This window comes from Chrysemys picta, chromosome 17, assembly GCF_011386835.1.
Source record: "Chrysemys picta bellii isolate R12L10 chromosome 17, ASM1138683v2, whole genome shotgun sequence".
Classification (NCBI taxonomy): Eukaryota; Metazoa; Chordata; order Testudines; family Emydidae; genus Chrysemys; species Chrysemys picta.
In genome coordinates, this window is record NC_088807.1 from 24,194,768 (window position 1) to 24,222,124 (window position 27,357).

At 64.3% G+C, this 27,357-nt stretch overlaps 1 protein-coding gene across 1 annotated transcript; it reads left to right on the top strand.

The window, feature by feature from the left end:
• The first annotated feature begins 2 nt into the window (after window positions 1-2).
• Window positions 3-25,298, top strand: SYT3 (synaptotagmin 3). The gene is made up of 10 exons (XM_065570787.1): window positions 3-131; window positions 3,822-4,234; window positions 4,957-5,123; window positions 13,022-13,403; window positions 13,672-14,224; window positions 22,287-22,407; window positions 22,656-22,827; window positions 23,102-23,231; window positions 23,537-23,643; window positions 24,221-25,298. The coding sequence occupies exons 3-9, from the start codon at window positions 4,970-4,972 to the stop codon at window positions 23,618-23,620; spliced, it is 1,596 nt and encodes a 531-aa protein (XP_065426859.1). The 5' UTR covers window positions 3-131; window positions 3,822-4,234; window positions 4,957-4,969; the 3' UTR covers window positions 23,621-23,643; window positions 24,221-25,298.
• The last annotated feature ends 2,059 nt before the right edge of the window (window positions 25,299-27,357 follow it).

Below are 27,357 nucleotides of genomic sequence, written 5' to 3' on the forward strand. Positions count from 1 at the left end.
CCCTGGCGGCCGGCGCGGGCTTTGCGGGGGGACCCGGCACCTGCGCTCCCAGGCGCGGGGGAGGCGGGCGGAGGCGCATCGTCCCCGCGCAGCCGGCTCGGGTCGGTCGGCGGGGCTGGCGGCCCCGGCAGGTAGGGACCGGAGCGGACCGGAGCGCCCAGGGGGTGGGGAATCCAGCCCGGGGGCTGGGGGTGCGCTGAAGGGGGAGCAGGGATGGGAGCTGGGGCTGCAGGGAGGATTTGGGGGGTGCAGGGAGGGGGGAGCTGGGGTGCATTGAGGGGGGAGCTGGGCTGGCAGAGAGAGATGGGGTGCAGGGAGGGGAGGATTTGGGGGCGCATTGAGGGGGGCTGGAGGTGCAGGGAGGGCAGGATTTGGGGAGTGCTGGGAGGGGGAGCTGAGGGTGTAGGAGGGGGAGGATTTGGGGGTGCATCGAGGGGGCTGGGGGTGCAGGAGGGGGAGTATTCAGGGGTGAATTGAGGTGGGGGCTGGGGGGTGCAGGAAGGGGAGGCTTTGGGGGGTGCATTGAGGGGGGCTGAGTATGCAGGAGGGGGAGGATTTGGGGGTGCATCGAGGAGGCTGGGGGTGCAGGAGGGGGAGTATTCGGGGGTGAATTGAGGTGGGGGCTGGGGGGTGCAGGAAGGGGAGGCATTGGGGGGTGCATTGAGGGGGGCTGGGTATGCAGGAGGGGGAGGATTTGGGGGTGCATCGAGGAGGCTGGGGGTGCAGGAGGGGGAGGATTGAGGGGGCTGAGGGGTGCAGGGTCTCTAGCCGATAGGAGTGAGGAGCGGTGTGTGTGTGTGGGGGGGGGGGTGTGGAGGTTCTCTAGACCAGGGGCAGCGGGTGCTGGGGTCTGGTGGGTCTGCAGGTCGGGCAGGACACGGGGAATGTGTGGGAGGGGGACACAGGGGCTCCAGGAACGGGGGAATGCTTAGGGGGCTGGCGGGGGCTCAGGTCTCCTGGCCCCTGGGGGGGCAGATGTACAGGAGTGGGGGCTGCGGGAGCTGCTCCCGGCGCAGCTGCGTGCGGGGGGCTTCCCCGTCCCTCCCCCCAGCACAGGGTGTAATTAGGAGGCAGTCGCCTGTCGGGGGGAGCAGCCTCCCCGGCGGCTGTTGTGCCAACACGACGCTAATGTGATTAGGAGCCAGCCCCGGACGTGAGTGTGCGAGCGAGCGAATGAGTGTGCGTGAGTGTGCGACACCAGCGCCGCTCCAGCCGGCTGCACGCGAGACAAAGACTCTGTGTGTGCGTGTGCGTGACACCAGCACTGCTCACGCTGGGTGTGCGAGGGAGAGAGCGAGCCCGGGCGGGCGTGACACTGTGCCGGTGTGCGAGGGGGGGAGCGTGCGACGCCCCTGGCTGCTCACGCTCTGGGGTTCCCCGGTTGGGTCCCTGCAAGAGACCCCCCCCCTTGGAGCTGACGTGCGGCAGAGATAGCGGGTGACACGCTCTGGGGGGCACCCCCCCTGCCCCTCTCGGCCCTGCGGGGGGCACAGCTGGGCCCCGCAGCCGCATCCCAGGTCTCTGCTGTGAGGGGTTGAGGCCTGTTCACAGAGCTGGGGCCGGGACTTGCCAGGTTAGGGGAACTGTTCAGGACTGGGACGGGGTGGGGGGCCTAGAGCAGGGTCTGGGGGTTCAGAGACTGTGGTACACTCCCCCCCCCCGCTCTAACCCCCTAGACCCCACTCCCCTCCCAGTGCCAGGGAGAGAACCCAGGAGTCCTGGCTCCCGCCCCCCCCCCCCCAATCCAACCCACTAGACCCCAGTCGCCTCCCAGAGCCAGGGAGAGAACCCAGGAGTCCTGGCTCCCAGCCCCCCAGCTCTACCACTAGACCCCACTCCCCTCCCAGAGCTGGGGAGAGAACCCAGGAGTCCTGGCTCCCAGCCCCCCCACTCTAACCTCCTAGACCCCACTCCCCTCCCCTCCCACTGCCAGGGAGAGAACCCAGGAGTCCTGGCTCCCAGTCCCCCACCTCTACCACTAGACCCCACCCCCCTCCCAGAGCTGGAGAGAGAACCCAGGAGTCCTGGCTCCCAGCCCCCCCGCTCTAACCTCCTAGACCCACTCCCCTCCCAGAGCCAGGGAGAGAACCCAGGAGTCCTGCCACTCCATCCACGACCAGGCCTGGCTGCCTTTCACCAGCCACCCTGACCTTCCTTATCTACAAACCTCTCAGGGCTTAGCGCTGGGAATCGGTTCTGGCCCTGCGGCTGAAGGGGTTGGTCCCTACCCTGCCCCCCCCCGACAGCTGGGAAGCACCCCCCCCCCACTGGGCAGCTGGAGGATCTCCCTGCGGTGTGTGTGTGTGTGTGTGTGCGGGGCGGGGGGAATCGTGGCTCCTGGCAGCACCAGGCGACGTATCGACCGGGCATGGCTGGGTGCGCCCCACGGGCAGCTCCGGTTACTGGAGCCGGGGCTGGCTGGGAACTGGGACTCCTGGGTTCTCGCAGAGCTGCGTCCATGACCCGCTCCCCACACGCGCCTGTCCCTCTGCGCCCCCCCCCCCCCCCGCGAGCCTCTGACACGCGGGGGGCTCAGGCGAATCCGCCGCAGCGTTAAAGCTACCCTGACCCCTGGGGGCGAGGCCGTGGGGGGGGGGGGGCATCTCTGTGCTTTGCTCTGACCGCCCGTGTCTCACTACAGGAGTTCCCCTGGCCGAGCCCCCCCGTGCGGTGCTGGTGACTCACCGTGCGGGGGAGCGGCGGCGGAAGCCGTGGGACTGACGGGGGAGCCGGAGTGGAGAAATCCCAGCCCAGGGCGTTCACGGGCCGGGTCTGGGTTTACGCGCGGGTGCCCCCCGGCCCGTGTCGCACAAGCGTGTGCCGGGCCCGGAGTGGTGTGTAGGGGTGTGTGCATTGCACCTTTCCCGGCACATGCGTGTGGGAGCGTGGCCAAGCCGTGTGCGCTGGCGGGCGGGCGGGGAGCGGCTCCGGCCAGGCGCCCCGACGCGATGTGACAAGGAGCAGCTGCCTGGCCTGGCCTTTGGGGCAGGGGCGGGGGAAAGACAGTGACACGGGCTGGCCAGGCCGCTCTGGGTCCCCTCCTGGGCCTGGCGCTTCGGTGCCAGCCAGGCCCCCCCCCCCATTGATCCCAACACCCCCGTACTGGCTCTTAACCCACGGCTCCACTGCCCCCCGGGGCCCCCCATCGTCTGGGCCAAGGCCCTTCTGGCCCCAGGGAGGGAGCTCAGGCTGGCTGGGGGGACGGGGAAGCGCTGGGGCGGGGGAGCTGGCTGGAGTGGGTGATGGGGGGAGGGATCTGGCCTGGTACTTGGTATTCAGGGCAGGTGAGAGGCTGAGCGGAGCCCAATGCGGCTGCAGCAGCAACACCAACGCTGGCACTGCGCCGGTTCGGGCCAGGCTGCTGCCCCCCCCCCCCCGACCCTGCCGGGGGGGGTGGGGGGGGCTTCTCTCTCTGGAGACAGAGACAGCACCCATCCCCCTAACAACAGGCGTCAGGAGAGAACCCAGGAGTCCGGGCACCCAGCCCCCGCCCTGCTCTAACCACTGGACCCCCCTCCCCTCCCAGAGCTGGGGAGAGAACCCAGGAGTCCTGGCTCCCAGCTCCTCTCTATCCACCCCTGGGTACGGCTCTGGGGAGGGGAGGGTCTCCAGGGCCGAGCAGAGAAGAAAGGGGTGTGTGTGAGGGGGTGGGATGGGGCAGAGGGGATATGGGTGGAAAGGTGGGGTCAGCCCGGGAGATGGAGTTATGGGGCTGGAAGAAGGGGTGGGAAGGTTGGGGTCTGGAGAGGGGGGTGGGCAGGGACGGGCCATGGGGGGGCGGGGTGCAGATGCCTCCATCTAATGATCTCCCCACCCCCCAGGTGCCTGTGAATCTGGGGCAATCCACCCCCATACCAAGGCTCCAACCAACACCCCCCACCCCAGGAGAAGAATCTCTGAGCCACATCCCCCCCCATGGAAACGCCTGGCCCCCGATTTCCCAGCTGGGCTCCTGCACCCCAGGCCCTGAACCCTGCCCCGCGGAGCACGGTGGTGGCTGGTCTCTCCTGCTGATCCTGGAGCCGCCTGGAGGGGGCATCCTCGAGGGCCTGTCCCCCACCCCGCATGGTTTTGGCAGCGTCCAGCATGGGAGACCTGGGCGCTTGCCCTCGGCCAGCCCCGACACCCCGGAACTGGTACTGACCCCCCGCCGGGCCGGCGCCCTGCCTCCACTTCCAGAACCAGCCACCCCACCTGCACCCAGAGCCGGCAGGAGACGGAGGCTGCTGAGCAGGTGAGTGGGGGGGGGGGGCACGTGCCGGTCTGCGGAGCCCACGCGTCGCTGCATGAACGCGGGTCTGGCACCCAGCAGATGAGCCCCACGCTTCGCACGTGGGCGTAGCTGCTTCAGACCGTAGGAGGGCGGGCAAGTTCCGGCGCATGTGAGACTGGATGGCCCTCGGGTGGACATGTGTTTGTGTGGGTGGGCGTGCAAATGCACAAGTGTCTGTGCGGGCATGAGTGTGCAAACGCATGTGGGTGTGGGCATGGGCGTGCAAAGGTGCATGTTTGTGTGTATGTGCAAATGCACTCGGGTTTGTGTGCATGCGGGTGTGAAAACACACATATTTGGGTGTGTGAATGCACATGTGTTTGGGTGTGCACATGTCTTCATGGGTGTACTTGTGCAAATGCAGATGTGTTGGTGTGCACATGGGTGTGCAAATGCGCATGTTTGTGTGGGCATGGGCTTGCAGATACACACATTTTTGCATGGGTATGCATGTGCAAACACATGTTGGTGTGGGTGTGTACATGCACATGTGTTTGTGTGGGCACAGGCATGCAAATGTGCCCGTGTTTGTGCCCGTGCGAGTGCGTGAGGCAGGGGTATGTGTGTGCCCCCCGGCTGTGCTGCCCGGGGCTCGCCCTGTCTCGGCTGGGCTGGCTGGCGGGGGCGACGCTGGCTGGGCCTGCCCGAGGGCAGCTCACCGGCTCTCTCCCTGTGGTGGGCAGATGGTGCGGCACCATGTCAGGTGACTATGAGGAGGACGTGTGTCGTGGCGCGCTCACCCTACTCAAGGAGCTCTGCTTCTCCCTGCGGGCGCTGGAGCAACACGAGAAATGCCTGGAGTTCACCGACCTGCTGCGCAACCGGGGGCACCCCCCGCCCACCGACTCGGGTAAGGGGTGCGGGCAGGCTGCAGGGGGGCGGGGTTATGTCTGCATTCGGTGAGGGCTGGGAAGGTGCCAGGGGGTGATGGGATATTAAGGGGAACGTGGTTGTGTCTACGTGCCGGGCGGTGATGGGATATTACAGGGGGACGTGGCCGTGTCTACGTTCCGGGCGGTGATGGGATATTACAGAGGGACGTGGCCGTGTCTACGTTCCGGGCGGTGATGGGATATTACAGGGGGACGTGGCCGTGTCTACGTTCCGAGCGGTGATGGGATATTACAGGGGGACATGGTTGTGTCTATGTTCCGGGCGGTGATGGGATATTACAGGGGGACAAGGGACGTGTCGACGTTCCAGGGGGTGATGGGATGTTACAGGGGGACGTGGCCGTGTCAACGTTCCGGGCGGTGATGGGATATTACAGGGGGACGTGGCCGTGTCTACGTTCCGGGCGGTGATGGGATATTACAGAGGGACGTGGCCGTGTCTACGTTCCGGGCGGTGATGGGATATTACAGAGGGACGTGGCCGTGTCTACGTTCCGGGCGGTGATGGGATATTACAGGGGGACGTGGCCGTGTCTACGTTCCGAGCGGTGATGGGATATTACAGGGGGACATGGTTGTGTCTATGTTCCGGGCGGTGATGGGATATTACAGGGGGACAAGGGACGTGTCGACGTTCCAGGGGGTGATGGGATGTTACAGGGGGACGTGGCCGTGTCAACGTTCCGGGCGGTGATGGGATATTACAGGGGGACGTGGTTGTGTCAACGTTCCGGGCGGTGATGGGATATTACAGGGGGACGTGGCCGTGTCAACGTTCTGGGCGGTGATGGGATATGGGGGGGACGTGGTTGTGTCTACGTTCTGCGCGGTGATGGGATATTACAGGGGGACGTGGCCATGTCTACGTTCCGGGGGGTGATGGGATATTACAGGGGGACGTGGTTGTGTCTACGTTCCGGGCGGTGATGGGATATTACAGGGGGCCGTGGCCGTGTGTTGCGGATTGTGGGGGAGTTAGGGCCCTGCACCCCCGGCTTCCTGCGATTCACCATGACTCTCAGCCAGCCAGTAAAGCAGAAGGTTTATTTGGATGACAGGAATACAGTCCAAGACAGGTCTTGCAGGCACAGACAACAGGGCCCCCCTCAGTTAGGTCCAGCTTGGGGTCCCAGGGCATGCCAGCCCACCCCCCTTGGGGGGTCAGAGCCATCTCTGCCTCCCAGCCATCTCTCCAGCCTCCTTCCAGCCTGCTTCCAGCACTCTGGCTTCGGCGACCCCTCCCACAGCCTTTGTTCAGTTTCCCGGGCCCCGGAGTCATCTGACCTCCAACCCCCTCCTGGGTTCTCATGTTACAAGCTCAGGTATGTTCCCTTGGGCCGGCTCCCATCCCCCGATGCAGACCATCCTAGTCACACTCCCCTGTCAGCATTCACAGACCACAGTGAGAACAGGCCCAGTTCGTCACATCTCTCCCCCCTTCGAGACCGAACTGAGCAGGGTCACTTTAGCCAGTGACCTGGGGAAGTTCGAACCTACCCCCGTTCCCATGGATGCCCCCGCATCCCTCCAGTTCCTTGGTGGGAGTTACACCAGGCCCCTTCCGTTCCACGCGCCCCCTTAGGTCGGGGGTGCTTGATGGCACTCGCAGTTCGCAGATGGGAAGGTTTATGCGGCCTGTGCCCTTTTCCCACCCCCATACCTCTGGGGTTCCAACTGGGCTGTGGTCTTCTCCCAGCGCTCCAGTCTGGAGGTCTGTGCTTTGGGCTCTCTTGGTTCAGAGCCGCCCTTTTTACCTTGGCCACCCTCTGGAAAGGATCCTCTATGCTGGGCAAGGGTCCTAAAGCTGTTTTCCCCTTGTCCCAGGCCTTCCTCCCCCTCTGACAGGGGTCACAGGATCCGCAGTACTGTCGGACAGTAACAAAGACCCCAGGCCAGTAAAAGCTCCGTAGCAGCCTCTGCTGGGTACGCCAGGTTCCCTGGTGCCCTGAGAGGGGAATGTCATGGGCCCGGCACAGCAGCTGGCGGCGATACTTCTGGGGTACCACCAGCTGCCTCCTGATCCCCCCTGACTCCATTTTCCCTGGGGGAGCCCATTCTCGGTACAGGAACCCCTTCTCCCACAGGAACCTTTTCCGGCCACCTCGTTCCATGGTCTGTACCGCATTGAGGTCGGCCAGGTCCCTTATCTTCCGCAAGGAGGGGTCTCTCTGTAACTCGGCCTGGAACTCAGCAGCTGGGACAGGGATGGCCACCTGCTCTTTATCGCCCGCTGGGTCCGAAGCTGCAGCCTCCCTGAGCCGCGTCCCTGGGCGTTCCCTCCCCACCAGGTTAGGGTCCTGCGCCTCAGGCAAGGCACCCCCCCCAAGGCCAGGGCGCAGGGCCCCTCGCCGGCTCTGACTGCGGGTCACAACCAGTGCCTTTTGGGGGTTGCTTGGCCAGTTCTCCAGGTCCCCCCCCATCAATACCTCAGTGGGCAAATACGGGTGTACCCCCACATCCTTGGGGCCCTCCTTGGCCCCCCACTTCAGGTGTACCCTTGCCACGGGCACTTTGACTGGTGTTCCGCCCACCCCCGTCAGGGTCAGGTAGGAGTTGGGTACCACCTGATCTGGGGCCACCACCTCGGGCCGGGCCAGCGTCACCTCTGCGCCCGTATCCCAGTATCCATTGACCTTCCTCCCATCCACCTCCAGGGGAACAAGGTACTCTCTCCGGAGGGACAGCCCCGCGCCCACCGTATAAACCAAAAACCCTGAGTCTGGGGCATCCAGCCCCCTAGAGGAGCTGGCCTGGGGCCCTTCTCTCTCTTGAGCAGTTGATAAGCTGCCAGCCCCTCTTTCGTGAGAAGCCTGCCCCTCGTCCGTCTGGGCCTCTACCAAGTTAACCCTATGCGGGTTCGGTCTGCTCAGTCTGTCCTTGAGCTTGGGGCACTGGGCCCGAACGTGGCCTCTTCGGCCGCAGTAATAGCAGCTCATGTCCTGTGGGTCCCCTCGAGCCGGTCGGTTGTCCCTGACGCTGGGCATTCCCCGTGGGAGGGGATTCCCCATATTCCCTCTTTGGGAGGTCCCAGGGTGACTCTCTCTCTGCATCACGGCGGGCCTGTTCCTTTGGGGCTCCTCCCTGCCACCCCCTGACCGGCTCTTTACAAACTCATCAGCCAGCTGCCCGGCGTGTCGCGGGTTCTCTGGCTTTCTGTCCACCAACCACAGCCTCAGGTCGGATGGGCACCGCTCATACAGTTGCTCCAGTACCAGCAGTTTAATCAGGTCCTCCTTCGTCTGGGCTCCACCAGCCCACTTGCTGGCGTATCTTTCCATGCGGACGGCTAGTTGCAGATATGAGATCTCAGGGGTTTTATCTTGACTCCGGAACCTTCCCCGGTACATCTCAGGAGTCAGCCCAAACTCACGTATCAGGGCCTTTTTGAATAGTTCGTAGTCCCCTTTCTCTGCCTCTCCCAGTTGGCGGTACAATGCCACGGATTTGGGGTCCAGTAAGGGGGTAAGGACCCGGAGTCTGTCCGCGGGATCAACCCGGTGCAGCTCGCAGGCCGTCTCAAAGGCCTCCAGGAAGTCATCCATGTCCTCCCCCTCCTTGTATGGGGCCATGATGCACTTATCAAAGCTCCGTGCAGTCCTGGGTCCCCCATCACTCACCGCAGCCGGGGGTTCACTGCCCTTCAATCTCACCAGTTCCAGTTCACGCTGATGCTGTCTCTCATTCTCCTGTCTCTGTCTCTCTTTCTCCTCCCGTTCATGCTGACGCTGTCTCTCTTCATGCTGTCTCTGTTGTTCACGATCCTCCAGCTCTCTCAGTTTTAGCTCTTTCTCCCATTCCAGCCAATTCCGCTCCCCGGATGCCGAACGTCGCCGGGAGGATCCTCTGCTGGCCGGCGAGCTTCGCCGGGAGGGTCCCCTGCTGGCCGGGGGGGCCACGGCGCCTTCGGTATTTGCTGGGCTCCTCCCCACCCTTCCCCTAGGCATAGGAAGGAGGGGTCTCGGGAAGCCCTCAGCAGCCAGCTGACCACTCCCAGCTGGGACAGACACTGGTGCCTGCGCTGCATTTGCCAGGCTGCTTCCCTGAGACACAGGGATCGGTTCATTCGCGCGATCTTCCGCCTCTAGCTGGGCAATGAGCTGTTCTTTGGTGAGCCTCCCAATGCGCAGCCGCCTCTGCTTGCACAGCTCCACCAGGTCGCTCTTAAGCCGCTTGGCATACATCTTCCTGCTGGTCACTCACCGGCCTGTGTGCTCACAGCTCCCCACAGTTCCCAGGGGGACCCCTAGTGTGCCAGCCCTTCTCGAGGTCACCACCTCTCTGCCAGGGTCGAGCTGCAGACTCCTCCGCCCCTGGGACCACTCGCTGCGATCCCCCCGGGGGACCCTGTTACTGCAAAAGTCCTTCTCGCTGGTCACACACTCCCAGGGGTAATAACCGTCTCTCTCCCACTCTTCAGCAGGCCTGGTCCCCGTCAATCCCCCTTCGTTTTACTGCTCCCCAGTCACTTACTGCAGGAAGCGCCGTCCACGGGGTGCAGTAGATCCCACCGCTGCCACCAGTTGTTGCGGATTGTGGGGGAGTTAGGGCCCTGCACCCCCGGCTTCCTGCGATTCACCATGACTCTCAGCCAGCCAGTAAAGCAGAAGGTTTATTTGGATGACAGGAATACAGTCCAAGACAGGTCTTGCAGGCACAGACAACAGGGCCCCCCTCAGTTAGGTCCAGCTTGGGGTCCCAGGGCATGCCAGCCCACCCCCCTTGGGGGGTCAGAGCCATCTCTGCCTCCCAGCCATCTCTCCAGCCTCCTTCCAGCCTGCTTCCAGCACTCTGGCTTCGGCGACCCCTCCCACAGCCTTTGTTCAGTTTCCCGGGCCCCGGAGTCATCTGACCTCCAACCCCCTCCTGGGTTCTCATGTTACAAGCTCAGGTATGTTCCCTTGGGCCGGCTCCCATCCCCCGATGCAGACCATCCTAGTCACACTCCCCTGTCAGCATTCACAGACCACAGTGAGAACAGGCCCAGTTCGTCACACCGTGTCTACGTTCCGGGCGGTGTTGGGATATTACAGGGGGACGTGGCCGTGTCTACGTTCTGGGGGGTGATGGGATATGGGGGGACACGTGGTCACATCGATGTTCTGGGCGGTGATGGGATATTACAGGGGAACGTGGTTGTTTCTATGTTCCGGGCGGTGTTGGGATATTACAGGGGGACGTGGCCGTGTCTACGTTCCTGGTGTTGATGGGATATTACAGGGGGATGTGGCCGTGTCAACGTTCCGGGCGGTGATGGGATATTACAGGGGGACGTGGCCGTGTCGACGTTCCGGGCGGTGATGGGATATTAGAGGGGGACATGGCTGTGTCGACGTTCCAGGGGGTGATGGGATATGACAGGGAGACGTGGTTGTGTCTACGTTCTGGGCGGTGATGGGATATTACAGGGGGACGTGGTTGTGTCAACGTTCCGGGCGGTGATGGGATATTACAGGGGGACGTGGTTGTGTCAACGTTCCGGGCGGTGATGGGATATGGGGGGACGTGGTTGTGTCTACGTTCTGTGCGGTGATGGGATATTACAGGGGGACGTGGCCATGTCTACGTTCTGGGGGGTGATGGGATATGGGGGGACACGTGGTCACATCGACGTTCTGGGCGGTGATGGGATATTACAGGGGAACGTGGTTGTGTCTATGTTCCAGGTGGTGATGGGATATTACAGGGGGACGTGGCCGTGTTGACGTTCCTGGTGTTGATGGGATATTACAGGGAGACGTGGTTGTGTCAACGTTCCGGGCGGTGATGGGATATTACAGGGGGATGTGGCCGTGTCAGCGTTCCGGGCGGTGATGGGATATGGGGGGACGTGGTTGTTTCTACGTTCCGCGCGGTGATGGGATATTACAGGGGGACGTGGTTGTGTCTACGTTCCAGGTGATGATGGGATATTACAGGGGGACGTGGCCGTGTCTACGTTCCGGGCAGTGTTGGGATATTACAGGGGGACGTGGCCGTGTCGACGTTCCGGGCGGTGATGGGATATTACAGGGGGACGTGGCCGTGTCGACGTTCCGGGCGGTGATGGGATATTACAGGGGGACGTGGCCGTGTCGACGTTCCAGGGGGTGATGGGATATGACAGGGAGACGTGGTTGTGTCTACGTTCCGGGCGGTGTTGGGATATTAGAGGGGGACATGGCCGTGTCCGTGTCTACGTTCCGGGGGTGGTGGTGATGGGATATTACAGGCAGGGCCGGCTTTAGGCCAATTCCACCAATTCCCCCGAATCGGGCCCCGCGCTTAAGAGGGCCCCACGCCCAGTGGCAGGACTGCCCAGAGTGGGGGGCAAGTGGCAGAGAATCCCTTCCCTGCCTAGAGGCACCTTTTTAATTTTTACTCACCCGGCGGCGCTCCAGGTCTTTGGCAGCAGGTTCCTTCACTCGCTCCGGATCTTTGGGGGCACTTTGGCGGCGGGTCCTTCAGTGCCGCCGAAGACCCGGAGTGAGTGAAGGACCCGCCGCCAAAGACTAGGAGCGCGGCCTGGTGAGTACAAGCCCCACGTGGTTTTTTTACGTGTTTTTTTTTTTTTTTTAGTCATCCCTGTCGGGGCCCCGTCTAAACTGTTCGAATCGGGCCCCGCACTTCCTAAAGCCGGCCCTGATTACAGGGGGAGGTGGCCGAGTCTACGTTCTGGGCGGTGATGGGATATTACAGGGGACCGTGGTTGTGTCTATGTTCCGGGCGGTGTTGGGATATTACAGGGGGATGTGGCCGTGTCGACGTTCCGGGCGGTGATGGGATATTACAGGGGGACATGGTTGTGTCTACGTTCCGGGCGGTGTTGGGATATTACAGGGGGAGGTGGCCGTGTCGACGTTCCGGGCGGCGATGGGATATTACAGGGGGACGTGGTTGTGTCTACGTTCCGGGCGGTGTTGGGATATTACAGGGGGACGTGGCCGTGTCTACGTTCCGGGCGGTTTTGGGATATTACAGGGGGACGTGGCCGTGTCTACGTTCCGGGCGGTGATGGGATATTACAGGGGGACGTGGCCGTGTCGACGTTCCGGGGGGTGATGGGATATTACAGGGGGACGTGGTTGTGTCTACGTTCCGGGCGGTGTTGGGATATTACAGGGGGACGTGGCCGTGTCTACGTTCCGGGGGGTGATGGGATATTACAGGGGGACGTGGTTGTGTCTACGTTCCGGGCGGTGTTGGGATATTACAGGGGGACGTGGCCGTGTCTACGTTCCGGGGGTGTGTGTGATGGGATATTACAGGGGGACGTGGCCGTGTCTACGTTCCGGGGGGTGATGGGATATTACAGAGGGACGTGGTTGTGTCTACGTTCCGGGCGGTGTTGGGATATTACAGGGGACGTGGCCGTGTCTACGTTCCGGGCGGTTTTGGGATATTACAGGGGGACATGGTTGTGTCTATGTTCCGGGCGGTGATGGGATATTACAGGGGGACGTGGCCGTGTCGACGTTCCGGGGGGTGATGGGATATTACAGGGGGACGTGGTTGTGTCTATGTTCCGGGCGGTGTTGGGATATTACAGGGGACGTGGCCGAGTCTACGTTCCGGGCGGTGATGGGATATTACAGGGGGACGTGGTTGTGTCTATGTTCCGGGCGGTGTTGGGATATTACAGGGGGACGTGGCCGTGTCGACGTTCCGGGCGGTGATGGGATATTACAGGGGGACGTGGCCGTGTCGACGTTCCGGGGGGTGATGGGATATGGGGGGACACGTGGTCACGTCGATGTTCCAGGTGGTGATGGTAGGATATGGGGGTGGGGGTCTTTGTGCCCAGGGGTCTGTGGTACCGATGGGAGGACGGGGTCTCCAGCCTGCCTCTCCCGCCGCTCACAGCCTCTGACCCGCACAGACATCTCCGTCAGCCTGCTCTCCGTCATCGTCACCTTCTGCGGCATCGTGCTGCTGGGGGTCTCGCTCTTCGTCTCCTGGAAGCTGTGTTGGATCCCCTGGCGGGACAAGGAGGCCTCGCCGGCGCCGCGCAAGGACCACGGCCTCCACGGCCACTTGCACCACTCGCCCTACGGCGACCTGCTGGTGGAGCGGGTCGAGCTGGGGCCCGAGATGCCTGAACGCTCCTACCTCGACATGGACTCCTACCCCGAGGCCACCCTCAAGCTGAGCCAGACCTCGCCCGACCTGCCGGTGGAGGGGCAGGTCGGCCCTAAGGAGGGCGCCGGCATGCCCAATGCGCACTCCCACCAGCAGGTGGCCACCCTGGCTCCCGCCCCCAGGTGAGGCCCGGGGCCGCCCTCGCCGCCCGCTAGGGGCAGCAGGAGAGGGCCTGGCATGGGAGGGGGAACCGAAGGGGAGCTCTGTCTCAGGGGGGCCGGGGGCGTACTTGGGGTTTCACAAGGGGAGCCCTAGGGTGTGGGGGCTCCTGGGGGCAGTGCCTTCAGGGGGAGCTGCCCCCCCTCCTCCCAGCCCCATAGCTCCTGTCCCAGGTGGGTTGGGGGCTCCCCATGCCTCAGTACGCCCCTCCCAACTCCCGACCCCTCACAGGTACAACACCCTGCCGCGCCCCTTGACCCAGCAGCTCTCCAGCCCGGAGGTGGTCAGCCACGGTGGGGAGGACAAGCCGGAGCAGGCCACCAGCATCGGTCAGATCAAGCCGGAGCTGTACAAACAGCGGGCGGGCGAGGCGGAGCACCGTAAGGCGGAGGGTCCTCCCTGCGGGCGCATCAGCTTCGCTCTGCGCTACGCCTACGCCTCGGAGCAGCTGGTGGTGAGGATCTTGCGGGCGCTGGACCTGCCGGCCAAGGACGCCAACGGCTTCTCCGACCCCTACGTCAAGATGTACCTGCTGCCCGACCGCAAGAAGAAGTTCCAGACCAAGGTGCACCGCAAGACGCTCAACCCCGTCTTCAACGAGACCTTCAACTTCAACGTCCCCTTCGCCGAGCTGCCGGGGCGCAAGTTGCACTTCAGCGTCTACGACTTCGACCGCTTCTCCCGCCACGACCTCATCGGGCAGGTGGTGCTGGACAACCTGCTGGAGATGGCGGAGCGGGATGAGGAGACGCCCATCTGGAGGGATATCCTGGAGGGCAGCTCAGTGAGTGAGATCATGGGGGGGCGGGAGGGGGGCGGTGGTGGGAGGGGTGAGCGGGTCGGGAGGTTGACCCAATCGTCATCTCAGCCCCTGTCCGTCTCAATTCAGCTCAACTCTTCACCCCAACCCGAATTTTTCCCAACCCATCTCAGTTCAACTCAACCTTAAACCAACCCAATCCAAATTCAATCCCAGCAAGACCATATCCCAACCCGAACAGAAGAACGGCCAGACTGGGTCAGACCAAAGGTCCATCTAGCCCAGTGTCCTGTCTTCCGACAGTGGCCAATGCAGAACAGGTAATCTTATCAAGTGATCCATCCCCTGTTGCCCATTCCTAACTTCTGGCAAACAGAGGCTAGGGACCCCATCCCTGCCCATCCTGGCTAATAGCCATTGCTGGACCTGTCCTCCATGAATGCATCTAGTTCTTTTTTGAACCCTGTTATAGTCTTGGCCTTCACAACATCCTCTGGCAAGGTGTTCCACAGGTAGATCCCAACCCAACCTTAACCCAACCCATCTCCATGCAACTCAACCTTAAATTAACCCAATCCAAATTCAACCTCAACTCATCTCAATCCAGCCCAGACTCAACTCTCAACTCAACTCCAGTTCTCAACCCAAACCCAACCCCAGCCCTCACCCAACTCAACCTTAACTCAGCCCAACCCAAACTCAATTCAGTTGCACTCTAAGCCGCACCCAACTCTCAACTCAACCTGCTTCAGATGTGGCAGCGGAGAACCCATCTGGAGGGGCATCCTGCAGGCCACCTCGATGGGTGAGACCCCTTGGGGAAAAGGGGGCATAGGGGATAGGGGAGACTGACCACTCAACCTCCACCCCGTGTCAACCCAGTTCAACTCCAACCCAACGTCCAACGCTCAAACCAACTCGACTCGATCCATCTCCCCAGTCCAGACCCACCTTCTATCCCAGCCCCTCTACCCAAGCCCACGCCCGAGCCCAGCCCAGCCCCCAGTGCGCACACCCAGCCATCCTGCTGGAGATGCCAGAGTGGAAGCAGATGGCTTGTCTGGAGGGACCCCCCGGAGGCCAGCGTGGTGAGACCCCAGGGAGATGGGATGGGTCCCAGGCCAGGGCGTGAGAGATGCAATCTGGGGAGGGGGATAATGTGGGGTGATCCCAACCCATTGGTAGGAGGCTGCCTCGAGTGGGGGGTGGGGTCCCAGCTTGGCGAGGGCCGTGGTATCTAACGACCCTCCATCCGGCTTCCCCCGGTGTGACGGAGCAGGGAGCAGGGCAGATTTGACCTGGGAATGTTGCAGGGGGGTTGCAGTGGGGATGTGGGACTTCCCTTGAAGGGAGCTACCTGAGCTGTAACCTGAGCCAGGAACGGGGGTGGGGAGAATTAACACCTTCTGCCCGGGAGACTGAACAAAGGAGAGGAGCAGCGGGAGGGGCTGGGAGTTTAGTTTCGGTTGGGGCTGGGTGGTGCAACGCAGGGAACCCCAAGCTGGGGTCTAAGCTCCCTGAACCTCCCAGAGGGACCTAATTGAGGGGGGTCTGGTCGTACCTACACGCTCTGCTTGAGACTGTGTTCCTGTCCTTGAATAAACCTTCTGCTTTACTGGCTGGCTGAGAGTCGCAGTGAATCTCGGGAAGAGGGGTGCAGGGCGATGTGACGGAGCAGGGAATAGATCTACTAAAGGGTCATCTCCCTGCCCCTCCCACTGTCCACACACGGCCAACACCATATTCCCCCTGTCATAATATGGCTTCATCATATTCACATGGTACACCCGGTGGTGGTGTGCCCGGTTCGACAGCTCCACCACATAGTTTACCTCGTTTAGTTGCTTGACAACCTTGAAGGGCCCTTCCCAGGCGGCCTGGAGTTTGTTTTTCCTCACGGGGATGAGGACCATCACCTGATCCCCAGTGGCGAAGGCGCGGGCCCGTGCTGTGCGGTCATACCAGACCTTCTGCTTCCTCTGGGCTCTGGCCAGATTCTCCCTGGCCAGGCCCATGAGCTCGGCAAGTCGTTCCCGGAAGGTCAGGACATACTCCACCACCGACTCTCCGTCAGGAGTGGCCTTCCCCTCCCATTCGTCTCTCATCAGGTCGAGGGGCCCCCTTACCCGCCTTCCATATAGCAGTTCGAAAGGCGAAAACCCGGTAGACTCCTGGGGTACCTCCCTGTACGCAAACAGCAGGTGAGGTAAGTACTTGTCCCAGTCCTGCGGGTGCTGATTCATAAATGTTTTCAGCATCATTTTTAGCGTCCCATTGAACCTCTCCACCAGCCCGTTGGATTGGGGGTGATATGCTGAGGCCCAGTTGTGCCGGACCCCACATCTCTCCCACAAGCACCGGAGTAGGGCCGACATGAAGTTGGACCCTTGGTCCGTCAAGACTTCCTTGGGGAACCCCACTCGGCTGAAAATGGTCAGCAGCGCATCCGCCACAGTGTCTGCTTCAATGGACGATAAGGGCACTGCCTCGGGGTAGCGGGTGGCGAAATCTACCACCACCAGGATGTATTTCTTCCCAGACCGGGTCGTCTTGCTGAGAGGTCCCACTATGTCCATGGCCACCTTCTGGAAAGGCTCCTCTATGATGGGCAAAGGTCTCAATGCTGCCTTCCCCTTGTCCCGGGCCTTCCCCACCCTCTGGCAGGGGTCACAGGATCGGCAGTACTGCCGGACGTTGGTGAAGACCCCGGGCCAGTAAAAGTTCTGTAGCAGCCTCTGCCTGGTGCGCCGGATCCCCTGGTGCCCTGCGAGAGGGATGTCATGGGCCAGGTACAGTAGCTTGTGGCGAAACTTCTGGGGAACCACCAGCTGCCTCCTGATCCCCCACGACTCCACTTCCCCCGGGGGAGCCCACTCTCGGTAGAGGAACCCCTTCTCCCACAGGAACCTCTCCTTGCATCCTCTCCTCATGGTCTGTCCCACACTGAGGTCAGCCAGGCCCCTTAGCTTCCGCAGGGAGGGGTCCTTCTGCAACTCGGCCTGGAACTCGGCGGCTGAGGAAGGGATGGGGACCTGCTCCCTCTCGTCGGCTGGGTCGGAAGCCCCAGCCACCCCGCGGCCTGTCCTTGGGTGTTCCCTCCCCACCCGGGAAGGGTTCGGTGCCTCCGGTGGGACATCCTTCCCAAGGTCAGGGCGTAGTGCCCCTCGCCGGCTCTGGCTACGGGTCACGACTAAGGCGGTCTGGGGGCTGCTTGGCCAGTCCTCTAGGTCCCCCCCCATCAACACCTCAGTGGGCAAATGGTGGTGCACTCCCACGTCCTTGGGGCCCTCCTTGGCCCCCCATTTCAGGTGTACCCTCGCTACGGGAACCTTGAATGGGGTCCCGCCCACCCCGGTCAGGGTCAGGAAGGTGTTGGGCACCACCCGATCTGGGGCCACCACCTCGGGCCGGGCCAGTGTCACCTCTGCGCCCGTGTCCCAGTATCCATAAACTTTCTTCCCATCCACCTCCAGGGGAACAAGGCACTCGCTCCGCAGGGACAGCCCCGCGCCAACCCTGTAAACGGAGAACTTTGAATCCGGAGCATCTGGCCCCCCAGAGAAGCTGGCCGGGGGCCCTTCTCTCTCTTGAGCAGTTGATAAGCTGCCAGCCCCTCTTGCGTGGGAAGCCTGCCCCTCGTCCGTCTGGGCCTCTACCAAGTTAACCCGGTGCGGGTTCGGTCTGCTCAGTCTGTCCTTGAGCTTGGGGCACTGGGCCCGAACGTGGCCTCTTCGGCCGCAGTAATAGCAGCTCAGGTCCCGTGGGTCCCCTCGAGCCGGTCGGTTGTCCCTGATGCTGGGCCTTCCCCGTGGGAGGGGATTCCCCATATTCCCCCTTTGGGAGGTCCCAGGGTGACTCTCTCTCTGCATCGCGGCGGGCCTGTTCCTTTGGGGCTCCTCCCTGCCACCCCCTGACCGGCTCTTTACAAACTCATCAGCCAGCTGCCCGGCGTGTCGCGGGTTCTCTGGCTTTCTGTCCACCAACCACAGCCTCAGGTCGGATGGGCACCGCTCATACAGTTGCTCCAGTACCAGCAGTTTAATCAGGTCCTCCTTCGTCTGGGCCCCACCAGCCCACTTGCTGGCGTATCTTTCCATGCGGACGGCTAGTTGCAAATATGAGATCTCAGGGGTTTTATCTTGACCCCGGAACCTTTCCCGGTACATCTCAGGAGTCAGCCCAAACTCTCGTAGCAGGGCCCTTTTGAATAGTTCGTAGTCCCCTTTCTCTGCCTCTCCCAGTTGGCGGTACAATGCCACGGATTTGGGGTCCAGTAAGGGGGTAAGGACCCGGAGTCTGTCCGCGGGATCCACCCGGTGCAGCTCGCAGGCCGTCTCAAAGGCCTCCAGGAAGTCATCCATGTCCTCCCCCTCCTTGTATGGGGCCATGATGCACTTATCAAAGCTCCGTGCAGTCCTGGGTCCCCCCTCACTCACCGCAGCCGGGGGTTCGCTGCCCCTCAGTTTCGCCAGTTCCAGTTCATGCTGACGCTGTCTCTCATTCTCCTCCCGTTCATGCTGACGCTGTCTCTCTTCACGCTGATGCTGTCTCTCTTCATGCTGTCTCTGTTGTTCACGATCCTCCAGCTCCCTCAGTTTTAGCTCTTTCTCCCATTCCAGCCAATTCCGCTCCCCGGATGCCGAACGTCGCCGGGAGGCTCCTCTGCTGGCCGGCGGGCTTCGCCGGGGGGACCCCCTGCTGGCCGGGGGGGTCACGGCGCCTTCGGTATTTGCTGGGCTCCTCCCCACCCTTCCCCTAGGCATAGGAAGGAGGGGTCTCGGGAAGCCCTCAGCAGCCGGCTGACCACTCCCAGCTGGGACAGACACTGGTGCCTGCGCTGCATTTGCCAGGCTGCTTCCCTGAGACACAGGGATCAGTTCATTCGCGCGATCTTCCGCCTCCAGCTGGGCAATGAGCTGTTCTTTGGTGAGCCTCCCAATGCGCAGCCGCCTCTGCTTGCACAGCTCCACCAGGTCGCTCTTAAGCCGCTTGGCATACATCTTCCTGCTGGCCACTCACCGGCCTGTGTGCTCACAGCTCCCCACAGTTCCCAGGGAGACCCCTAGTGTGCCAGCCCTTCTCGAGGTCACCACCTCTCTGCCAGGGTCGAGCTGCAGACTCCTCCGCCCCTGGGACCACTCGCTGCGATCCCCCCGGGGGACCCTGTTACTGCAAAAGTCCTTCTCGCTGGTCACACACTCCCAGGGGTAATAACCGTCTCTCTCCCACTCTTCAGCAGGCCTGGTCCCCGTCAATCCCCCTTCGTTTTACTGCTCCCCAGTCACTTACTGCAGGAAGCGCCGTCCACGGGGTGCAGTAGATCCCACCGCTGCCACCAGTTGTTGCGGATTGTGGGGGAGTTAGGGCCCTGCACCCCTCTTCCCGAGATTCACTGCGACTCTCAACCAGCCAGTAAAGCAGAAGGTTTATTCAAGGACAGGAACACAGTCTCAAGCAGAGCGTGTAGGTACGACCAGACCCCCCTCAATTAGGTCCCTCTGGGAGGTTCAGGGAGCTTAGACCCCAGCTTGGGGTTCCCTGCGTTGCACCACCCAGCCCCAACCGAAACTAAACTCCCAGCCCCTCCCGCTGCTCCTCTCCTTTGTTCAGTCTCCCGGGCAGAAGGTGTTAATTCTCCCCACCCCCGTTCCTGGCTCAGGTTACAGCTCAGGTAGCTCCCTTCAAGGGAAGTCCCACATCCCCACTGCAACCCCCTGCAACATTCCCAGGTCAAATCTGCCCTGCTCCCTGCTCCGTCACACCCGGACCCTGCCCCTCCCCCGCAGCACCCACTCCTGCCCCTCCCCCCAGCTCCTGGTGCCTTCGACCCAATTCTGCCTGGATTCCTGGCCTGGGTGTTTTTGAATATTTTACCTGAATTTGTTGTTCATGAAACTGACGGGTAATTAGAGCAGCCAGGTATGTGTGCTCCCCTCCCCCGCCCGGCTCCGATGCTGCCCCCCACTCCCGACCCGCAGCCCCCCCCAGCTCTGCCGGTGCCCCCCACTCCCGACCCGCAGCCCCCCCCAGCCCTGCCGGTGCCCCCCACTCCCGACCCGCAGCCCCCTGCCAGCCCAGCCCTGAGCCCCCCAGCCCTGCCAGTGCCCCTCACTCCCGACCCGCAGCCCCCCCTGCCCTGCCAGTGCCCCTCACTCCCGACCCGCAGCCCCCCCCGCCCTGCCGGTGCCCCCCACTCCCGACCCGCAGCCCCCTGCCAGCCCAGCCCTGAGCCCCCCAGCCCTGCCAGTGCCCCTCACTCCCGACCCGCAGCCCCCCCTGCCCTGCCGGTGCCCCCCACTCCCGACCCGCAGCCCCCCCCGCCCTGCCGGTGCCCCCCACTCCCGACCCGCAGCCCCCTTCCAGCCCAGCCCTGAGCCCCCCAGCCCTGCCAGTGCCCCTCACTCCCGACCTGCAGCCCCCCCCGCCCTGCCGGTGCCCCCCACTCCCGACCCGCAGCCCCCCCCGCCCTGCCGGTGCCCCCCACTCCCGACCCGCAGCACCCCCCGCCCTGCCGGTGCCCCTCACTCCCGACCCGCAGCCCCCCCCGCCCTGCCCTGCCGGTGCCCCCCACTCCCGACCCGCAGCCCCCCCAGCCCTGCTGGTGCCCCTCACTCCCGACCCGCAGCCCCCTTCCAGCCCAGCCCTGAGCCCCCCAGCCCTGCCAGTGCCCCTCACTCCCGACCTGCAGCCCCCCCCGCCCTGCCGGTGCCCCCCACTCCCGACCCGCAGCCCCCCCCGCCCTGCCGGTGCCCCCCACTCCTGACCCGCAGCCCCCCCCCCGCCCTGCCGGTGCCCCTCACTCCCGACCCGCAGCCCCCCCCGCCCTGCCCTGCCGGTGCCCCTCACTCCCGACCCGCAGCCCCTGCCAGCCCAGCCCTGCCTTTATTATTGTCCCCTGGGCGCTCGCTCTCCGGTATCAAATCCAATTGTCATCACTTGCGAGGCTGTTTGGGGTTTGAGCTGCTGGAAGTCAGCTGATTTTCAGGTGAGGGAAAGGGTGGGGGAGGGTAAGGAGCAGGTCTGGGGGTGTGTGCGCCCCGCACCTCCCCCGTGGTGCTGTGTCGGTCCTGGGGGGGGTGGGGGGGCAGCAGGAGCTGCGCCCCCTACTGTCTCCCCCTCCCCCACGACCTCCCCCCCAGGAAATCCACCCGCTGCTCTAGCTCCGGCCCCAGCATCCAAACAGGGTGAGCTGGGAACCAGCCCGAGACAGTCCCTGGTGCTGCTCCCTGCAGCTCCGGCCCCACAACCCCCCCCCCCCCCGAGCCCACTGGGGCAGCGCCCCCTAGCGCCACACTGGGGGGTCGGAGCCAGTGCAGAAGGTGAGGGGAGACCACCCCCTACGGAGTCCCTGCCCCACTCCCGGCGGTCGGCTGCACGTCGGGAGTGAGGGGCACCGACAGGGCTGGGGGGGCAGGGCTGGGCTGGCAGGGGCTGCGGGTCGGGAGTGAGGGGCATCGGCAGAGCTGGGGGGGCAGGGCTGGGCTGGCAGGGGCTGCAGGTCAGGAGGGAGGGGCACCGGCAGGGCTGGGGGTTCAGGGCCGGGCTGCCAGGGGGCTGTGGGTCGGGAGTGAGGGGCATCAGCAGAGCTGGGGGGCAGGGCTGGGCTAGCAGGGGCTGCGGGTCGGGAGTGAGGGGCACCGGCAGAGCTGGGGGGCAGGGCTGGGCTGGCAGGGGCTGCGGGTCGGGAGTGAGGGGCACCGGCAGAGCTGGGGGGCAGGGCTGGGCTAGCAGGGGCTGCGGGTCGGGAGTGAGGGGCACCGGCAGGGCTGGGGGTTCAGGGCCGGGCTGCCAGGGGGCTGCGGGTCGGGAGTGAGGGGCACCACATTGGGGTCAGCTCTGACTCAGGAAATCTGGCCTGTCATTTCTCTGCCTCTCGCTCTCCTCGGGCGTTCCCGGGGGCCGGCGGTGGCCGGGCGCCAGGGGCTGTAACACGCGGGCTGGGCCGGCGCCCGGGGCCAGGCGGGCATTAATATTCATGGGCAGGAAGTCGCTCCAGCCTGGTAAAGGGCCATGAAATATTCAGGTTGGGGAAAGCAGCGTCTGCAGGCCCCTGGGGTCACTCACCTGCCCCTCCCCCCCCCCACAGGAGAAGGCCGACCTGGGGGAGGTGAATTTCTCCCTCTGTTACCTGCCCACCGCCGGCCGCCTGACTGTGACCATCATCCGGGCCTCCAACCTCAAAGCCATGGACCTGACCGGCTTCTCAGGTCAGGGACCGGGGGTCTGCGCTCGGGGGGAGCGGCTGGGGGAGGGCAGGGCCATGCCGGGGGTGTGTGTGTGTGCGGCTGGGATGGGCGGCTGTGGGTGCTACAGGAGGTGGGAGATGGGGCTGCTTCTGGGTCGGGGTAGGCACCGAAGGGGTGGCCGGGGAGGGGGATGCTGGCACTGGGAGATGTGGAGCTGGGGACCCCACCTCTCCTCCCCATCCGGGCCATATCTCATGCGCCTCCCCCAGACCCCTACGTCAAGGCCTCGCTCATGTGCGAGGGGCGGCGGCTGAAGAAGCGCAAGACGTCCATCAAGAAGAACACCCTGAACCCCAGCTACAACGAGGCCCTCGTCTTCGACATCCCGCACGAGAGCGCCGAGCACGTCAGCCTCACCATCACCGTCATGGACTACGACTGGTAAGCCTGGAGCACGGCCGCTCGTCGGGGTGTGTGTGTGTGGCAGGACTCCTGGGTTCTCTCCCTGGCTCTGGGAGGGGAGTGGGGTCTAGTGGTTAGAGCAGGGGGGCGGGGAGCCAGGACTCCTGGGTTCTCCCCCTGGCTCTGGGAGGGGAGTGGGGTCTATTGGTTAGAGCAGGGGGGGCTGGGAGCCAGGACTCCTGGGTTCTCCCCCCGGCTCTGGGTCCCCATGGCGGGGGAGGGGGTCCAGCATTGACCAGTCTCTCTCTCCCAGCATCGGGCACAACGAGGTGATCGGGATGTGCCGGGTGGGGAGCGACGCCGAGGGGCCAGGCCGGGAGCACTGGGCCGAGATGTTGGCCAACCCCCGCAAACCCATCGAGCACTGGCACCAGCTGGTGGAGGTAATGGGGCGGGGTGGGCTGGAGGGGCGGGGGGGGGGCATTGGGGGCACATGGGGGGGGTCGTGCTACATGGGGTGGCCCTGGGGGTGAAGGGGAGATGGGTGGGGGGTGTCAGGAGGGGGCAGGCTTTGGGGTCAGGGAGGGGTCACCTATGGGGCAGAGGGGCTGTGGACGGGCAGAGGGGTACCATGGGGAAGGGGGCAGGGAGGGATGCTGTGGGGGGGTGCTGTGGAGCTCGGAGGGGGGTTTGGGAGAAGTGCCTGGGGGGGGGCTGGTGCCATCTCTGACCCCACTGCCCTCCCCAGGAGAAAACCCTCAACAGCTACATCTCCAAGAGCGCCCAGCGCGACAAGCCCAGCATTGTAGTGCAGAGCGTCCCGTCGGACTAGCCCCTCTGAGACCCGCAGGGGCCGTGAGTATCCGGGCTAGCGGGGGCTGCCAGTCGGGAGTGAGGGGCACCGGCTGAGCTGGGGGCTGCGGGTCGGGAGTGGGGGGCACCGGCAGGGCTGGGGGGGCTGCGGGTCGGGAGTGGGGGGCACCGGCAGGGCTGGGGGGGCTGCGGGTCGGGAGTGAGGGGCACCGGCAGAGCTGGGGGGGCTGCGGGTCGGGAGTGAGGGGCACCGGCAGAGCTGGGGGGGGCTGCCGGTCGGGAGTGAGGGGCACCGGCTGAGCTGGGGGCTGCCGGTCGGGAGTGGGGGGCACCGGCAGACCTGGGGGGGCTGCGGGTCGGGAGTGAGGGGCACCGGCAGGGCTGGGGGGGCTGCGGGTCGGGAGTGAGGGGCACCGGCAGAGCTGGGGGGGGCTGCCGGTCGGGAGTGAGGGGCACCGGCTGAGCTGGGGGCTGCCGGTCGGGAGTGGGGGGCACCGGCAGACCTGGGGGGGCTGCGGGTCGGGAGTGAGGGGCACCGGCAGGGCTGGGGGGGCTGCGGGTCGGGAGTGAGGGGCACCGGCAGATCTGAGTGGTTTCTCTCTCTCTCTCTCCCCCCCAGGATCGTGGCTGGTCTCTCTGGCTCTGCGCTGTTCTCCATGGCCAGGGGGAGGCGCCGTCAGGAGCGGCATGTGTGTGTTTGGGGGCGGGGGGGCTGTGGCGGGGGGGGGGTGTCATCTTTTCTCTAAGCCATAGGAGAAGCCAGGACTGAGCTGTCTCCCAACGCCTCTCCCTCCCTGGAGCTGATTTGCCGGGGGGGACGACCACAGGCTGGGAGCCCCCCTCTACTCAGTGACTTGCATGTTGTGGGGGTGGGGGGCCGCCACCCCCCGCCTCTCATGGGGGGGCCGGTCGCCTGTCTTTAGCCGCACCCCGCACTGTGAGCCTAGGGGTCCGGGGACCTGCCTCTCGGCCTGTTGCCTGGTTCTTCCCTCCCCCTGCGCCCCCCCAGCCGTCGGCGCCTGCTGCCCCCCCCCTCAGTGCTGAGAGGAGACCCCTGCACTGTGTGGTGGCTGCGTCCCCCCAAAGACTGACTCATCTGGGGGGGCAGGGCTGTTTGCAGTGACCCCCAAAGCACCTGGCTTCCCCTGATTGAAACGGGGGTCACCCCCCCCAGGACTTAATGCTTGATCTGGACTTGGGGGGGGGGGATGTGTCTCTCCCCCCAACTTATTTCTTGGTGGTTTGCATGAACATGATTCCCCCTCCCCCCCCCGCTGCAGTGGGTGGGTGTGGAGGGGGAGGAGAACCCAGGCGTCTGGATGCGGCCCCCTCCCTGAGAGCATAGGGACGGTGGGGTGGGGGGAATCCGTCTGGGAGAACCCAGACATCCAGTCCATGTCTGTCGCCCCCCCCCCCCCCCCGCATGTCTGTACCTTTGTCCGTCTGTGTTTCTCTGTCTGTCCGTCCCCCTGGGTCTTTGTTTCTAAGTGTGTGTGGGGGGGAAACAAACAAAAAAACCAACACCCCCCCCGGCCCACCTGGAAACCGCCCTGGAAAAGCCATAGACCCCCCCCTGCCCCCCCCGGGCCAGGGCACCCAGCGTCCCGGGCGGGAGTCTGTCCGGAACATTCTGCAATAGCGTCACGGGAACTCGGAGCTGCTGCTAATGTGACCTTAACAATAAACCTGGTGAGAGGTGACGGCTGGGCCTGGTGTGTCCCGGACCCCCTCCCCTGCCCCCCCCAGCAAGACACTGCCCCTGCTGCCCCACCCATCCTGGGTTGCAAAGAGCAGGACTCCTGGGTTCTCTCCCCAGCTCTGGGAGGGGAGTGGGGTCTAGTGGTTAGAGCTGGGGAGGGGGGCTGGAAGGCAGGACTCCTGGGTTCTCTCTCCAGCTCTGGGAGGGGAGTGGGGTCTAGTGGTGAGAGCTGGGGGGTGGGGGCTGGGAGGCAGGACTCCTGGGTTCTATGCTGGCTGGGAGGGGGATTCTTTAATTAACACTCTTTTGTTGGGGGGGGGCAGTTTGAAGGAGTGTCTGGTTCATGGCAGGGCCCTTTCATCGGGTGCAGTTCACCACCAGGGGCAGAGTTGCTCCATCTTTCCTGGGGCAGTTCTGTGCCGGGGGCGGGGGACCCCCTGCATTGGCTGTGGGTTACCGGGGGCAGATTCCCCCCCCACCATCACCAGACGGGGGTGCTGGTCCTGCCCGATCTCTGCCTGTGCATTGGGTGGGGCTGGACGATGACCCCTCGGGGGAGGCGGGGGACTCCTGTGTGAAGGGGAGACCGGGAGGAACTTGTGTCCCAGGCCTGGCGGCCCCATCTCACCCACCTGTCCCTGGTGCTGCCGCAGGGTTAGCGGCCCTGGGACCGGAAACGCTCCGGCGTCTGGGCCAAGCCCTCGAAAGGATCCTGGAGCTCTGGGCGTGGAATCGACGCGACCCAGACAAACGCCGCGGGGAAGGGAGAAAGCATCCGGCGCCCGCCCGCAACCGGAGGCCTGGCGAGGGTCCCCGACGTCTGGGCGGCTCACAGACGGAATTGAGTCAATGCGGTGCCAAGAAGCCGGGCTGTGGTACCCGGCGTGTGGCTGTAAAATGCGGGAGCTCCTTGTCCCGCTTGGCCCGACCTCACCTGGAGGAGCGGGTCCTGTTCGGGGCGCCGGGTCTTGGGACGACGTGGAGCGAATCCAGAAAAGAGCAACAAAACCCAATCAGAGGTTTAGCAAACCTGACTGCTGAGGAAAGGGGAAAACCCCCGAGCGTGGTAGACCCGTAGGGCTGGAGGGGACCGCGAGATGTTGTCTCGTCCAGCCCCGTGGCTACACGCGCACTTAAGTTGGCAAAACTTTGGTCGCTGAGGCGTGAAGAAAACACCCCCCCACTCCCGAGCGCCATACGTTTTGCCGGCATAAGCGCTCGAGTGCGCAGAGCTGGCTTGGTTACGGTGACGGTCGAGCTCCCTCCTGGCGGCGTAACGCAGCTGCGGGAGCCATCTTCCGGCTTAGCCTTGGGAAAGGACAACTCGGGGGAGGGATCCAGTCTTCGAATATATCCTGGGTTCTCTCCGGGGGCCGGTGATCAGGGTCTTGGTGGCCACTGACGGCAGGACGAGATGAGATGCCTCGGCCGTGATCTGCAGTGGGGGATGTTGGGTTGGCAAGTTTTCCTAACAGCGACCGCTAACGGGGTGGGGGGGAGCTGGGGGATCCCCGGCCTGGGATTTTTAAGGCCAGGTCAGACACCCCCTGGTCAGGGCTGGGCCGTTTGCTTGGTCCTACCTGGCACAGGGGGGTGGGACAGAACCCACCCAGTCACCCCCTGTCACGGACTCACAGGTGGGGCCCACTCTTGGCCCTGTGCGGTCCATGGGGGGTGCCCCTTTCAGAGCAATAGCCCTTCTCGGGGGTCCACTCTCTCTCGGGGGTCAGGCCCCTCCACCTCCTGGAGCCGCACCTCTCTGAGCCTGAGCACGTCTGTCTCTGCCGTGGGCCCCCTCAGGGAGTCCACTCGCTCTGGGCCCCCCGGGGGCCTCCACCCCTGAAGGGGACGATGCCTCCGCCCCCCGCCCCGTTCTCTAGCCCGGAGCGACTCTCAGCCAGCGTAACACAGGAGGGTTTATTGAGAGTTAAACACAGCACAGGAAACTCTCAGGGCCTCAGGCCTGGCCTCCCTCAGCCCAGCACATCCCAGTCTCCCTGCACCCAGGTGGGCTCTGCCTGCTCCCCCTCTCCAGCCCCGAGCCCCCCTGCTTCCAG